We start from the raw sequence: 15768 nt of genomic DNA, 5'->3' as shown, positions 1-15768 counted from the left end.
CGCTGACACAACGGTGGAGATAGGTCTGGCTATGTGAGACTAATAAGCCATAGGCTCTGATGATAGCTGATATAATTGACCTATTGTCCAACCCAGAATGCTCAAAAAGAAGTAGCTGCAATGTTCAACACACAACAACATTAACTTGGCTTACTGCAGCACCACCAGAAGCTTGCTTGATCTGTGTTAAGCCAGTCAACCAGAGTAAACACAAGACGTCTGGTAATAAAATCCATGATGGAATCATTTTTTGCTGAAAACTAATTTCTACAATATGGAAATAGAAAAAATAACAATTTAACAATTTCTAGTCAGCCAGCAGTACTCTAGTCATCTCTGGATTACTTGATGGGGCTGTTCTTGCATTTGAAAATAACAATGAATTGTTTGTCACAAAGATTAAAGAAGAAAAACTGACACAATAAAAGCAAAGTACATCCTCACCTTGTGACATTTGTCTTGAGTTTCTTGTAGTTCTCTGCTTTTAAGGTGCAGTTTCTTTTCCATGGAGTTGGCCTTAGCAGGAGAGTTGAGGCCTGCAGACACTGACCTGAGGACAACAGCAGATACAGTTTCAACATTCATCAGGTACATTTACACCAGACAATACAAAATGCCTCACCTCACTTAAATGCAACACACATCGAAATGGTAAACATCATCTCAAAATTGTGGATTGCAATAACCAGCTTGCTATTTAATTGAGTTTTTTTTTTTTTGCAGAAACATTACCATACTTAGACAATTCATGAAGGTAAACGTATTCTGAACTAAATCATGTAAGCCAACATGAGTGCTGCTTTCTCTGAATGTGTTTCTATTGTGTGAGAAAGTATAAAAATCTCACATATGCATCACAAGTATCAAAACTTCTCAAATCATATCAACTAAATGAGGATGGCTGACAGTGCCATATGATGGCATAAAGCTACATAATGTAACAGCAAGCAAGACACTGAGAGCGTCAAAATATGCATCGACTCTACTCTGAAGAATATCTAGTCATAACAACAAGGAATTCAACAGAGAATTTTTGAAGTGAAAAAGAACTGGGTATATTTTATTTATCATGGTTTATTCAGGACAAAACAGATTACATGAAAAAAAAACAGCTGTGTAGACCTGCCTGACAAAATAATGTGACAGGAGAATTTAGGCTGTGCTTTTGCTTTGGGTTGGTCTACACAGAGCTCTGTAGTGAGTCCAATGCACCAATAAACAAGAAAACTTGTCTATGTAATGTGATGTGATGTCCTGTTTTGTTTCCATTCTTTGGGAATAATTTAGAGCAAAGTCAATTTTCTTTTCTGTTGACCAGAGAAAAGGCAACTCTGAATAAAACTCTTCTAAATAAATGAATGGGTCTGTATGAATGAGTTCACAAATACTGCAGAGGGATCTTTAATAAAGTTGACTCAGACTGAGTCACAGAGTTAAAAATAATCATGAAAGCAAGCCCTGCTCCCTTTGCCTCTCTGCAGAAACACCCCCTGAAACAGACACATATACAGTAAAAAGAAAAAAGAAAAAAAAAAGGAGCAAAACAGGGGGGGACAGAGAGAGAAGGGCGCGCACATGCGCACACGCACGCGCGCACACACACACACACAAACACACAGCCCCAACCAGTCTTTTTCACATAAATCTAGATTTAAAAAAAAAGAAGCATCCCAGCTAGTTGAAACTGTTGCCAATTAAAAATTGATGTTAGAAATCAAAATTCATAAAGTCCTCCAGTTGACCATTTTAGGGGGGATACAGATAATATGGAAATTTAAAACTCCTCATTTGGGGTTTTTCTGCACTGAGGACCATGTTTTCACCATTTCATTGTTCTTAAAACATGTAACAGACATGGTGAATTTCAATGAGTATGTAGGATGGATGGATTTATCCTTCACTTTCTTCTAATTACTCCACCCACTTTTAAACGATAATTTGAAGGGAGCACATATAATATTTTACTGGTCTAAACATCGTGTAAGCAGAATAGAGACAATATTTTTACGAGAGAGAAAATGCCAGGCCACTTTTTCCCAGCTGAGGCATATGGTGGCTGTCATGTCTCTGTAATGTGGAGAGAAAATAAATGAGTAGCCAGTGCAGTCTGCATTATTGAAGAGAATCAAAGAGAGACAGGGAGTGAGGAAAAGTTAAAGGCTTAGCGACACTAATCAGGTACACAAATAGAGTAGACCACATGCAATAACATAAGCATGCACACTTAAGAAAAGACAAACACACATAATCCTACACACAAAAGATTAGGATACCCACTCATTTTTAGAGAAACTGAAAAATCAACGAAGCAGTGTCATTGAAATCTTTTGCTTAAATCAAAATAAATAACAAAACCCACTGAAGGAATAAGTAAAGACATAAGCACCTCCATCCATAAATACATGAAAAAATGTGAACATTGGACCACGTGGAGTTGATTGGTACTCTCGTTTTGCAAAGGTGGGTATACCTTGAGCACCAGAGCATATGATGCAAATTCTTGCTCAAGCTTGTTAAATCCAAAAATCACCAGTAGGCCTTTTTATATTCCACTGTATGTCACAGATTTCTGAAATATGCTCCTGAATTTCAGTTTCCTAACAAATTATGCTTTTTTTATGGCCAAACTGTATTTAATGTTTTTACACTGTGTCAACCCATCAATTGGGTTTGTTAATTTATCCATATGCAAGCCTAAATAAACACACAGTCTTTCTTTAGGACATATTTTTGAAGTATTACAAATGTGCTAGTCTTAACCAGTAATAAAGTTTAAAAATTAAAGGTGGCATTAGACCAAAGACCATCGGTAATAAAAATCGCATGTTTATGTGCTATGGAGCATAAAGTTGATCATCAGCTTCCATTGCATATTGACCATTAGACTCTGATTTTTTTTTTGGCAAAGATTTTAGTCTAATTGGTGGCCACAGAGGAAAAGTGAGGGGATCGATATAAATATAAGATATGATCCTTCAAATACCACAAATATCCACAGCAGGTTTCTTGAAAATTGGGCTATTAGTTGCTGAGATACGACGTCAAGGGAAAACTCTGACTGGACGATGGCACTAGATGAAAAGTCAGTTGGTCACCTAAATCATTAGGAATCATCCTCTGGGGACAATAAATACCCGCATCATTTGGCAGTATTCATTCATGGCAATCTGCTCAGCAGTTGTCAAGATATTCAGCTCGACAAATTGACATCTTTGTCTTGATATACAATCACTAGTCAAAAAGATACTGTATACATTTTCCAAAACACCTCAGAGTGCCATATATTAGCTCAAAATTCCTCAAAAAGGCAGATTTCCAGAAGTTTATGAGGCTGCATTTAAGCCACCTTGCAAAGAAGATTTTCGGACACTAAAACAGCAGTCGACTTCTTGTGAATTTGAGGGAAGCTGTTGAGGGGGTTCTGTTGTTGAGTTTTACTAATGAGAAGTCAGACAGAAAAGGTCACACAGAATGAAAAAAAGAATAGCAGAAACCCCCAAAACAGATGATTAGCATTTCATTTTGCCAGGCTCTCAGTTAATTTCTTTCCTTTTTGGCATGGTAATGAAGAATGTGTACACGCATATGTATGCACCCACACACAAATTTGACACATTCTGTGAGCTCTGAGGTCCTCTTAATCAAGTGCTGCAAAGAAAATGACTGGCTTCAGACAAAAAAACCATGAACAGATGACTGATGGTGTAACAGCAAGGGACAGAGACATTAGAAGAGGGAGAAAATAAGAGGAAGAGATGAGACGGGTAAAGATGGGGGTGGGGACTGGGAGAGAAAAAAAACAAAAACATCACGGTAGTAACCATAGAAATAGATTCTCTTCCCCAATCTCAGCTCTCATCCTTTTCCCTGTCTAATCTGCTCACGCTTTTTCTTCCCAATCTGTTACTGCTGCTGTCATGATCCGCAGTCTCCAGCACCATTAACCAGACAGAGCTACAGAAATGAAGCCTATTCTCTTGCATTAATATCAGAGGTTAAGAAGTCAAACACCATTAGGGATAATTACAGTCCCAAACCCCATGCTATAAAAGTCAGGAGCCCATTATGCTGCACAGTAACAGAGAAAGCACAATAAAAGCAGCGAGGGTTGGAGTGTGTCTATGTGTGGGGTTCCACCTCTCAGCAAACCTCATTGACACACTCAGCCGCATACCAATCAGCGCCGATGGCAAGATAACGCCAGCTCACATCCTCTGGTCCATTCATTTGATCTATCTATGCATCAGATCCACTTTGTGTGATCCCAAAGCACAAAAACAAGAATCAGTAGAACAGAGCACCAGAGAAGAGGGGGATCCCTCCCCTCTCTCATTCCTTGTCTGACACAGCATATGGCCAAACCCATTTCAGCCCCAACAGGCACAACACTAATGACAGGGACACAACACCAACTGCCCAGGGCACCACACTAGGTCACCTGAAACAAGGCTACCTGGAATTTGTTGCCGTGGTAATGCACAGTCTAATGGCAGAACAGCAGCCAAGGGTATGACAGGGTCTTTAACCAACAAAGGTGTGTTAGATGTGTATGTCTCTGCGTTGACTACAGGAAAAAGAGGGGGGGGGTCATCTTTGAAAAAAAGCCAAACAATGCCTTGTAAACAGGTAGCACTTACTCAGTTTTGGCCAATGTTGTCAACGCTCTGCTGAAGAACCAGCCTAGAAAGGGCAGATCCTGGCCCTGGAAGCCCACTGGCAGAGCTCCTCGCTGGGTTGCTGAGGCTGGCCAGGGGGCTGCCTGCTCCGGCTCCTCAAAATTAGAGGTGTCATCTTCACTGTGCAACGCAGGAACGAAAGGCGGGAGAACTGCAGGAGAAAAGGATGAGAGAGGGCAAGGAAAAAAGGAAGCAGCGATGAGCAAGGTAGTAAAAAAAATGTAAAAGATTTAAAAAAAAAAAATACAACAAGGAGAAAGGGGAGAGAAAAGAAGGGGAGGAGGAACAGAGCAGAGCGGTGGGAGCCTAGAGTGCAGTAAGTCGCGCGTTGATGCACATGCTGCCTCTCGGTCCCTCCCTCCTTCTCTCTCATACACACATGCTCACTCCCTCTCCCTCACTGCAGCAGAGCAAGCTAATCAGCTGGAGCCAAAGCTGAGGCATAGAGCTCTATCTGTACCCAAATATCAATAAACCTGGTCTGTAGGATCAATACAAACATTAATATATGCGAGTCCCTCTCTTTATGTTGCATTTGATATTTATTACTCAAGAAAAATATCAGTAAATCAATTAAAATTCAGAAACATCTATAAACATTTCCCACACACACACACACACACACACACACACACGCACACACACGCACACATGCGCACACACACACACTCGCACAGACAAAAAAGCTCCAGTTTCATAGACAAAAATACTGTTGTTTTTCCAAAAAAAAAACTAGCTTCATTAATATTCGGTGTTGATAGGGATATTATGACTGGAAAACAGCTCAGAGGAAATGACTGGCATAGCGATGTTTCATAACCGCTTAATTCTCATAAAAAGCAGGGTTTATTCATCTGAAAACGAGGTATTCTGTGCAGCAAAATAAACACTCATCACCCCTGCAGCTACACATGTGAATTACAGAACCACTGTAGCGCTGCGGGTCTTTAATGTGACCATGATTCACTGAAAATGTCCATTAATGTGAATGTTATGGGTGTGTTTTCCCACAGCTGCTCAGGTGAAAATGCCAAACTCTTTGTCATTCAGTGCAGTCTCAGATTTGACAGCAACAATGACGTTCAGCAAACACATGTATTTCCGCCACAGAGATTGTGTCTGGTGTCGCTAGCGTAGAAGATTTTGTGCTGCGTCTGTTGAGAAGCAGATGAGTTGCAGTTCTTTACTCCATCTGTGTTGCTTCTCGTCTCTGCCTCCCTCCTATTCTCTTCCTCAGGAGAGAGCTGGCCTACTGCCAACGGCGCACAGAATCTCATTATTTTACTACCGACAACACCACTGGCAACGCAAGCGCTGTTTTGTCTATGTGCAACCACACACACACACACACTTACTTGCATTATAAACAACATTAGAGCTTGACAACTACTCATATATCATCTGTCCTGTAACATGATTATAGCAACATTGTGTCACTTCAAGCCAAATTGAGCATTTTTACTGGACAAACAGGAAAACAGAGTCTCGGGGGGGGGGGGGGGTTCCTCCTCACCATGTCTTAAGTTGTTCCAGTCTACACTGGAGAAGAAAGAGTGACAGCGGAGTCCCTGGAAACCCAGTCGCTCTTTGACTCCACACAGTAAGCTCTGCACCAGGTCTACAAACTGCTTACTGGCCTGAGGCTCATTCGGAAACTTTAGAAAACGCTGTGGGCGAACAAAATGGACAAGGATTTATTACATAATAAACGATTCAATGAGGTATTACTTCAGGTAAATCAGATATATTTTCACGGAGTACACTGGGAATTCTAAGTGGGTTTTTTTCCTCCTTTCATCTGGAATTATAAGTTGCAGTCAATAACAGATCAGATACGACAAATGGCCAATGTCAGTAGCAAGATGACAGTCTATAGTCATAAGTCTATATACCTGGAAGTTGAGAATGTTGTGAATGGTCTTGCTAGAGGTGCCATCAGAAAAAGGTGACCTGCCATAGATCATCTCATAGGCTATGATGCCAAGGGACCACCAGTCACATTCAACACCGTAGGTGCTGTGAGAGCCCCCATTCATTGCTGCCAAGACCTCAGGGGAGAGGAAGTCCTGGGTCCCAACAGGCACCGTGGGAGCTGCCACCTGGAAATGCATTATTAAAAAGCATTAATAAAGCCTAATGATGCCACTGTCAAAGATACTGAAGTTAATACACAGTGCAAACTCTGTAATCTACTTACTGTTTTGTTAGCAGTCAGCCTGGCAGCTGATCCAAAGTCTGCCAGCTTAATGTGACCAGTCCGATCGATGAGAACGTTCTCTGGTTTGACATCTCTGCGAGTGGATAGTTTAGAGGATATTTGATACAGTTTTTACAGAGCTGTTTGTTGCCTTTGTATGGTAATATCTCTACCGTCCTTTTGATAATGGATTACATTTGTAAAGTCAAGCAATGTTTTTGTATTATATAAACTTTAGGTTAAATTACAATGCTGCAATTTCTCATGTCCAGTTAATGTTTTCCTGAATTATGTGCATCCTGCCCTCCAGTGAAAACATAAGGCAAACACAGAATGATTTAGCCAGGATCTAAGAAAATTACCAAATTAGGATCTCTGGTCCCACTTCCTTAATAGTTATTCCACAAAGCCTTGAAGGCCTTTATGCGGCCTTTTGTTGAATTCAGTAGCCAGCGACTTACCTGTGGACATAGCCAAGCTGATGGACGACATGAATGGCCTCAACGAGCTCAGCTAAATAGAACTGAGCCATGGATTCATCAAATTGATCCTCATATCGGTTTAGCAGCGACATCAGGTCACCACCTGGCAAGTACTCCATCGCCTGAAGACACATTTGTAATCATATATATTGCAGTGTATGCAATCAAGACGTTGTAGCATTAAAACTATGACAAGCACTTGGTATTTGAATGAATGTATGTTTGAATAGGATTAAAATTAACAGATACTGAATGCTGTAGATACATTTCTGAGTGCCTATATTTAGAAAGAAAAACAAAGCAACAAGTGTAGGATCAAATGTGTTTGAGCTTACATCAAAGCTCTATTTAGCTTAAGCTAACAGGGTGGTTCTTCTCATTATAGATTCAGTTATGTAACACCAGACACTATTGCAGATTTATCTGTGATACTGCAGTCAAAGGATTGGTCTTCCATAGCTAAAAATAGCTATAAAAAAAAAAAAAAACACCATCACTAACTGCAAAATCCCTGTGTTGATTGTGTGTTTGTGATCTCAGGCTACAAGCAGACATGTTTTCCATCAAGCAACATGCCACAACAAAAAGCACGTTATCCTCAAATATCTCATATTTAAACTCTGGTAACACATGTGAACAAATGGTCATGTTTGACTCAAATTCTCCTTTCTGCTGTCTGCATCCTCAGACGAGAGGCATTGGCCAGGCTAATTTGAGCTATATGGTGGCAGTCATACAGCCATACCAGGCGAGAGCCCCTGGTGCATGAATGGTCGGCGAGTCTGAATGAACGGGAGCATTCTCCAGTGTTACCTAGCAACAGGGAGACTGGGTGCCTCTCTGACACACGGATAAAGATGGATGCTTTGTATTTTCCTCCATGCTCAGTTAGGGAGCAGGGTGAGACAGAAGGGGAGTGAAAAGAGAGGAGGAGGAAGAATGGCGATAGACATGTAGGGGGAATGAAGGAAAGTATAAGTAAAGGGGGAGTGAAAGAAAAAAAAACAAAGGGTTGTATGCAGGATAAGGCTTGGCAGGAAACGCTTTTTACTACACCCTATGCCAGTCTAACAGGTCATCAGAGAAAATATAGATTCTTTGTGAGGTTAACAGCCAACGTGATGATTACATTGGAAGCTCTCTGTGAGGAGGAAATTGACACTTTACTTCACGAGTCAAATGAGCAGCTTATCTATCAATTGTAGATATCCAAATTGACCTACACAAGAAACACTGGAAGCTTGGAGGAAATTGTTAACTAAACTAAATTCTATTTTTTTCTCATTTATTTACTTAAATGATTTCTGGAATGTGACACTGTGATTTTAGTTGCAGTTAGCTATTAAAATACAGTTTTAGTAACAACATTTAAGCCCAAAGACTGCCCACAGCACCACAGATGTTCCTGTCCAGTGGAGGTGCCAGCATTGAATAATGTCATTAATGTCATTAATGTTAACAAAATCCTGGTGATTTTCAGATGTGCTGGTGGCTAGGCACTGTAAGGTGTTATTACACATCTGAAGGAGATTCACTACCCCCATCCCCCGGCTTCAAAGCATTTCTCCTACATAAAAGTTGTTCCTTTCACTGCTCACTTCAGATTCCTTCCTGTAGCAGCTCATGTACTATTCTGACTGATCCCACTATTTTATTTGTCACATTCTGAAAACCACAGCTGTGAAAGAAAACAAAAAAAGTACACCTTCCAACACAGCTTTCTTGTACACAGCTTTATGTATAAATAAAAAAGCTATGTTGTACTTTGTGCATAACACCTATGTAGAAATAGAAACAAGACACTGTGGTTTTAGGATCAGATAACTTGGATGCATTGGAGCTATTGTGTTAAATGTGCTATAGCTGGGGCCCAGTGACTGCAGTTTTGGAGTTGTTGGAGGATGTATTTTTTTCACTTTTGAAGAAGACCAGGCATTTACCGCTTCTAGTTTTTAGGTTACCTAGGTAAACACATGCTGACTTATCTTGTCTTTTCATGTAATTGTGGTTTTGATGGCAAAGAACCATATTCCCCAACATGCTCTGAGAATATATTAACCATATGCACATAATGAAGACAATATTAAAGGATAAAATTAAAAACACAAGTATCAACCAAAATAAATAACATACCAAATAAAATTTATTTTACAGTCAGAACCTGTAGGCTCAGTGGATTGTTCAAAAAAACTCAGTTACATAAAAACTTTTAAGAATTTTGAGCAATTACGCAAACAACTCAAACAAAAGTTCACATTTAAAACCACTCCTCATATAAGTCACCCTCTGTGGAGATAGAACAAACCTAGACAGTAAAATCATAATATATTCATTTAATTTTGTACTACAATGTTAAACCATCATATAGTTGAAGACATTGTGTGTGAATTGAATTACTCCTGAGCATCTTTTTTGCAGTAGGCTGAGGACTACTGCACTGCCACCTGGTTTAGTTTAGGGAAAGGAATATATTAACTAACCCTAACAAATAAAAATGCAGTTAAAACAGCCTCTTTTTAAACAATGGCTGAGCAAGGAACCGCGACAGTATTAAAGGTGTATCTCAGTTAGTATACTTAAAGAAAGAAACTACCTCTGGGCTTATACCACAGCACCCTGTGCAATGACTGTAGTCAATGCTACTGCATATACCACTTCACCCAGCTAAAACTTCAATGTTAATTGCCTGCTTCTACATCAGTCCATCCTCAAGATCAGAAAAAAACCTGCAGTCTTACCAGATAGACATGTTCTTTATCCTGGAAGGCACAGAGAAGCTGTGGGATCCAGGGACTGCTGTTCAGGGCCAGGATCCTACGCTCTTCTTCATGAAAAACCATCTGAGGAGAATTGAGAAGGTAATCATCATATATACATTAAATAAATGCTGGACAAACTGTTGTTGTAAGTAATGGACCAGCCATACAAACGCATCAATTAAAACACACAGAAGGTAACACCTTTAGGGCTCGAATGGGATTTAAATGTAATCTAGCATAATCTAAGCATTCGAGCCCTCATTTCCTCACTTCAGTTCTCATTGCTTGTTTTGTTATTTGTTTGTTTTAAGTGGGATGTCATTTGAATTATGATAAGTAGTCACAGGTGGTATGAGCAAAACATTTCTTGTTCATACAAGTTGTTCATTGTATTGCTCACTTCAGATCCCTTCCTGTCACAGCTCATGTACTATTCTGACTGAGATCTGTTTTATTAGTCACATGCCAGAGAGCACAGCTGTGAAATAATGTACCCAGATTTTGTTGTATTTAACCTTACAGCACCCCCTAGTGGGACCTTTTCAGATTGCAACTTTGGAGTACAAAATGGATAAATACACAGGTGAAAGCTTGAAGGGAGGATAATGCAAAAAAAAAAAAAAAACAAACAAAAAAATTACATGTTCTTAGTCCTACAGACTTTGAGAATAAATGCAAAGCAGTACACATTTATGAAAGTAGGGCTTTATACACACTATCCCTCATGTTACACTTATTATTCATGTTTATTTGAGGATAACACTCTTTTTGGTCAATGTTTGTCAGTGTCTGTTACAGCTAAACGATCATCATAACCAAGAAAAATGTTTTTCTTTAATCCTCCTGTGTTTCACCACTTTAAAACAAATATTATTCTTACATTTTCTTGGGTGCGTAAAACTGCCTTGTCCATGACTTTCAGTGCACAAATGTCTCCAGTGGCCTTCTCTCTGACCACTTGGACTTCAGCAAAGTGACCACGTCCCACCACTGCACGCAGTTCAAAGTCATGAACGCCAGGCTGAAGGGCCCTCAGTTCTGCTACCACCTCGGAAACTGTTTCACAGACATAAACAAACGCACAGATGCTTTAGACCCATTGTTTCTGAGAATGAAGTGAAAAATATCTAAAAAACAACACTAGGCACCTAGAAAGATATGATCTGTACAGCTTAATTTTATAGTTGATAAACTGTAGACTATGCATTTTAGTGGTCATGAGTGGGAATCATACACAACCAAAACAGAAAACAGAACTTGAAACTGAAGAAAAGTATCATATTCTTGAAAAATTACAACACTGAAACAGCTACTCATCTACCATGTATGGGGATGGCTGAAAAGTTGAGACACTTGCATGAACTGATAGAATATTAACTAATGTAACTGGAAAAACGCTGCTCTGACCTATAAAATAATTTTTTTTAAAAAGAAATCCTTTACATGTGTTAAATATATGCTTACACTTGTTGACAAAGTTTGCCACATGGTGTATCCTCATAAGCTCTGGGGAGGTGCACTCTTGATAGAGGAGCAGCAAAGCCTCCAGAAACTGTTCCCGACCCAAAGTGCATCCTCCCTGCTGCCCACACAGGCTAGCTCGTCCCTGGAGACAGCACACAAACACAGGAAAAGGAAGTCAGCTACCTGACAGTTACTGCGGTTGCTTTTAAACTGTGTAAAGCGGTTGCGAACTTGCATTTGCTCAATTAATGGCATTGGGACACATAAGCCATATTTTACCTGAAACACCTGGTTGAGTCGCAAGCTGCGGCTGGCGATTGGATCCGAGGAGGAAGGCAGTGTTTTCAGGTTTCCCTGACTCATGTATTTGAATTTCAACATGGCTGCTTAACAACAAATAACCTGAAAAAACACACTTGGCTGAAGTGAATGGACGTCTGTACAGGCCGAGGAAAAGACTGGAGCGAAGCGACAAATGTCAACAATACAGCTCTTTAGCATGCTAAACTGACGTAGCTAACGTCTGTTTGCTGACGTCGCTGTATACCCGAACAAATACCGTTAACACGACAAACATATATGTCCTGAACAGAAAGGCACGATAGTACTCACCAGAGTGCCATGCAGGTAGATATGATATTCGTTTTAATTTAGACAAAACATTGATAAGCTGAAAGGAGCACACTGTTTTCCCCTCGGTCAAACTTGTTTCCGGTCGACTTTCAAATTTTGCGCGTTCCTTGCCCAACCCTCGAATCTGCTGAATGACTCTGGCGTCTGATTGGATGATTACATTTTTATGGGCGGGTCTAACTGATGTTTTTAACCAATGACAGACGGCTTACCCTTGTTCCTCACTACGTCAAGCCGGGTTTTCATAAAAGCTTCTTGCCAAAGATACTCGCACATGTTTTCTCATCTGTCTCCGATCTTACACAAAGGAATGGAAATATTTATTTGGAGTAAACATAGGCGGAAAGATCAACATATGAAAAAAGAACCATAGTAAAGCCTGTATTATTAGAATTAGAAAATAATAAATTGAAGTAGGCTAAATTAATTATTTGACATATACTGTTGGTGCTTTAATGTTGTGTTCACATAAAGTTTGAGGACTAAAAAGATTAAAAATAAAAAACAATGGCCAAAGCAGCAGAGGCTGAGATATCCTACATGATATAACTTTTGTACTTTTTTATGATGTAAAGCACTTTGTGATTTTTTTATCTGTGAAAATTGCTATATAAATAAGCTTACTTACTTACTTACTGAAGGTGTGCTGACATGTAATATTGTGAGTTTTATGCCTTAGTATTGGTCAAGCTCCCATTTCCCATAATTCAACCGGAAGCATCATTTTGTTTGACTGTCTCTGCTTGATGAACACCCGCATCTTTCAAAAACCATGCCTCAGTTTGTGATACAGGCTCTCTGTTATAAATTATTGGTCTCAAGCTATTTATTCACAGGTTGAGGGGTACACCTTGAGGCAAGTAAACTGGCCTTTATGCTTAAATTTGTCCTCAATAACCACACCATAGTTACTTCAATCTTTTTGCAGTTATTTTCATCAGTATTGATCCTTATTGGCTTTATAGATGCTCACACAATTACTATAATACTCTCAATACCACATTTCAAGTTTGCCTGGATAATAAATAAGATGCAATAATTTGTAGACTACCAAAATCAGGACCAAACTTTTTATTTCCAACAGAGATACATGTTTCATAATTATTGTCTGTTCCATTTTTTCCAAAATTGCATGGTCAGGTAGCCTAAACTAACAGGGTGTATGTTGGAGAGACTGGGTCCTGGCAGGCTGCTTTCATCTTGCCCCAGTTGCTGCAGGAGGTGCTGGAGGTGTGGTGTTAAGATTGGGGTTGAGTTTGGGGTTTGGGGTCGGGAGCAGGAGTTGGGTCTGGGTTAGGGTCGGGAACGGGAACGGGAACGGGAACGGGATTGGGTGGTGTAGGGGCAGGGGCAGGGGCAATATAGCACCCTTTCTTGTGCCACTGCATGTCCCGCACACGTCGGACGGACTGGATCTGAGGTGCAGTGGCTCCCCAATCATTCCAGTGCTTGAAGTCTCCATGCTCAAACACATACTGGCTCCCTCTGTAGCCTGGATACATGTATCCCACCCACCTTCAGAGGGACAGAGAGAGTAGTATATCACAACTCTGGGACAGTGAACTGGGCAGCATAATAACAAGATGCTTATAAAAAATACAGACCCATTAAATTATCTTAAAAAACTAAACAATTACATCTAGTATAAATCATATTTATTAATGAGAAGGTTACAGCTTACGTTCCACTGATAGACTTAGCACTGGCCACGCGGTCCTGGAAACCATGAGCCCACAGACTGGGGACATCATCATCAACAATCTCCATCTTTCTGCCTTCAAAGCCTGCATTCTCAAACAGGTTCAGCTTGTGATCTGCACTGTCCTGTGGAGAAAAAAAAAAGGTTTGAGCAATGTCTGGCAGGAGGTTACATCTGCTAATATAACACCCATATTACTGACCACTTTCAGAGGCCTGAATGAGCTCAGGGTGTAGATACTCTGACAGTTGGTCCAAGAGCTCCAACGGGGATACTCTCCCTTCTCGAGGACAAACTGCTCTCCTGCAAAACCTGGACGCTCAAACCCCACCCACCTGGGGACATGGAGAAAATGCATCACACATGAATGCACACACTCATCCTAAGCAAAGGATTTGCTGAGACCTAATGAGGGGAAACTGAATCACTCACGGTCCTGACTCCACAATGACTGAGCCAACTCGCTGTGTCTTCTCCAACGCATTTTTACATTCACCAGACAACTCCACCTTCTTTCCACGGAAGTTCTCAAATTCAAAAACCGCCAACTGCAAGACAGGAACAATCGGGGAGCTGAAGGTGTGCTGAGCAAAGTGCCAATTCCACATTTTTCATTGTATCATATATTATGTGATATATGTTATGTGAGGTCAACAGAAAAGTTGCTTTTATAAGGTATAAGGTACCTTATATGTGGCTCCAGCTCCTCCCTGGCCCTTCTCTGCAGGCAGCTGGTCTGGGGTTCCCTGCTGTTCTGTCATTTTCCCTCTACATAGCACAGCATTACATTGTTTAGAGATTTTGTATTATTTTGTTAAATTAATCGAAGAAAATTGTGTTTCTGGCAACACCAGAAAAATCATATAACTTAACACATGGTCATAGGTATGACTTTAAACAGTTGCAGAGACAAAAACATTTCCTCTTTAATCGAGCTGCTTGGTCCTTACCTAATTGTCCACAAATCAAATATATCAGCAAGACATTTGCATTTTTAATTTTGGTCAAATCCTAGTTTTGTCAGTTGTATATGAAATAATAAGACAACAATAGTGCACACACAAAATGCTACTGAAGAGACAAGCATAAAGAAGAAAGGAAGAGTGTTAAAGAGAAACTCCTGTCAGGGAGAGGGATGATCTTTTTTTTTCTTTTCTTTTTTTTTTTTTTTTACCTGGATGGCTTGTGCTTCACTGCACCACGTACAAGCCACACTCTCCGTCTTTCCTCTTTCTTTTCTCTCTCTTTTCTGTCTGTCTCAGTGTGAGGGTGTGTGTGGGTGTGGAGGCCTGGTGAGCGGGTCGGTGGAGGACAGTTGGGGGTATTTATGGTTTATTTCTGACCACAGCAGCAAAAAGCCTGTTGATGCAGCAAGTCTGTCGCACCCATTGTGTCCATCACACTGCTTCTCAATAGGCTTGCCCCTCTGTCCCTGGCACACTGGCAAGCGCTGCCCAGCTCTGCCCATGCTGCCATCCTGACCATGATCCTATAGTGGGCACACGCACTGACTGCCAGCCAAGAGAATGAACAGAGATCAGTCCCACTCAGCACTATCGGCCCCACCCAGCTATCTTGCTCTCCACTCTCCTGTCTTCTACCTGTTTCTTTATCTTTCTCTTCATCCAGTATCCAAAATGCTGCATCAGAATTTCTTGCTTTCTGGTGGTGGCATCCACCAAAATACTAGTATTAATAGTATTTCCATGTTTGAATTTTCTCAGCTCTCTTTCCCTGAGTACATCTGTTATTTTTGACTTGATCAAAAACTGTGATGGGAGTGGAAAGGGCAACTTATCAAACACAACTGAGAGTATAGTGACTCCACTGTCACTTATCTTGAACATCATGCAAGTTT

General features: G+C 40.4%; 1 protein-coding gene and 1 pseudogene across 7 annotated transcripts in view; both read right to left on the bottom strand.

Moving 5' to 3' along the window:
• The window catches only part of cita (citron rho-interacting serine/threonine kinase a), a 35910-nt gene extending 23563 nt beyond the window's left edge, over nucleotides 1-12347 (bottom strand). For all 7 annotated transcript variants that reach the window (XM_071494503.1, XM_071494506.1, XM_071494505.1 and 4 more), the window contains exons 1-11: nucleotides 12191-12347; nucleotides 11858-11980; nucleotides 11579-11720; nucleotides 10995-11170; nucleotides 10094-10195; nucleotides 7335-7477; nucleotides 6874-6967; nucleotides 6569-6775; nucleotides 6190-6343; nucleotides 4638-4827; nucleotides 445-550 (exon numbers count right to left, since the gene is read on the bottom strand). In XM_071494503.1, coding sequence (XP_071350604.1) covers nucleotides 445-550; nucleotides 4638-4827; nucleotides 6190-6343; nucleotides 6569-6775; nucleotides 6874-6967; nucleotides 7335-7477; nucleotides 10094-10195; nucleotides 10995-11170; nucleotides 11579-11720; nucleotides 11858-11959 — 1416 coding nt within the window. In that variant the 5' untranslated portion in view covers nucleotides 11960-11980; nucleotides 12191-12347. The remainder of the gene's footprint in view (nucleotides 1-444; nucleotides 551-4637; nucleotides 4828-6189; nucleotides 6344-6568; nucleotides 6776-6873; nucleotides 6968-7334; nucleotides 7478-10093; nucleotides 10196-10994; nucleotides 11171-11578; nucleotides 11721-11857; nucleotides 11981-12190) is intronic.
• A 935-nt stretch (nucleotides 12348-13282) lies between these two features.
• LOC139630253 (beta-crystallin B3-like) lies at nucleotides 13283-15641 on the bottom strand (annotated as a pseudogene).
• Nucleotides 15642-15768: the final 127 nt, after the last annotated feature.

Source organism: Trachinotus anak, unplaced genomic scaffold (assembly GCF_046630095.1).
Source record: "Trachinotus anak isolate AG129_WGS33_773 ecotype Australia unplaced genomic scaffold, CSIRO_AGI_Tana_v1 ptg000013l, whole genome shotgun sequence".
Taxonomy (NCBI): domain Eukaryota; kingdom Metazoa; phylum Chordata; class Actinopteri; order Carangiformes; family Carangidae; genus Trachinotus; species Trachinotus anak.
This window is presented reverse-complemented; position numbering and strand designations above follow the sequence as displayed.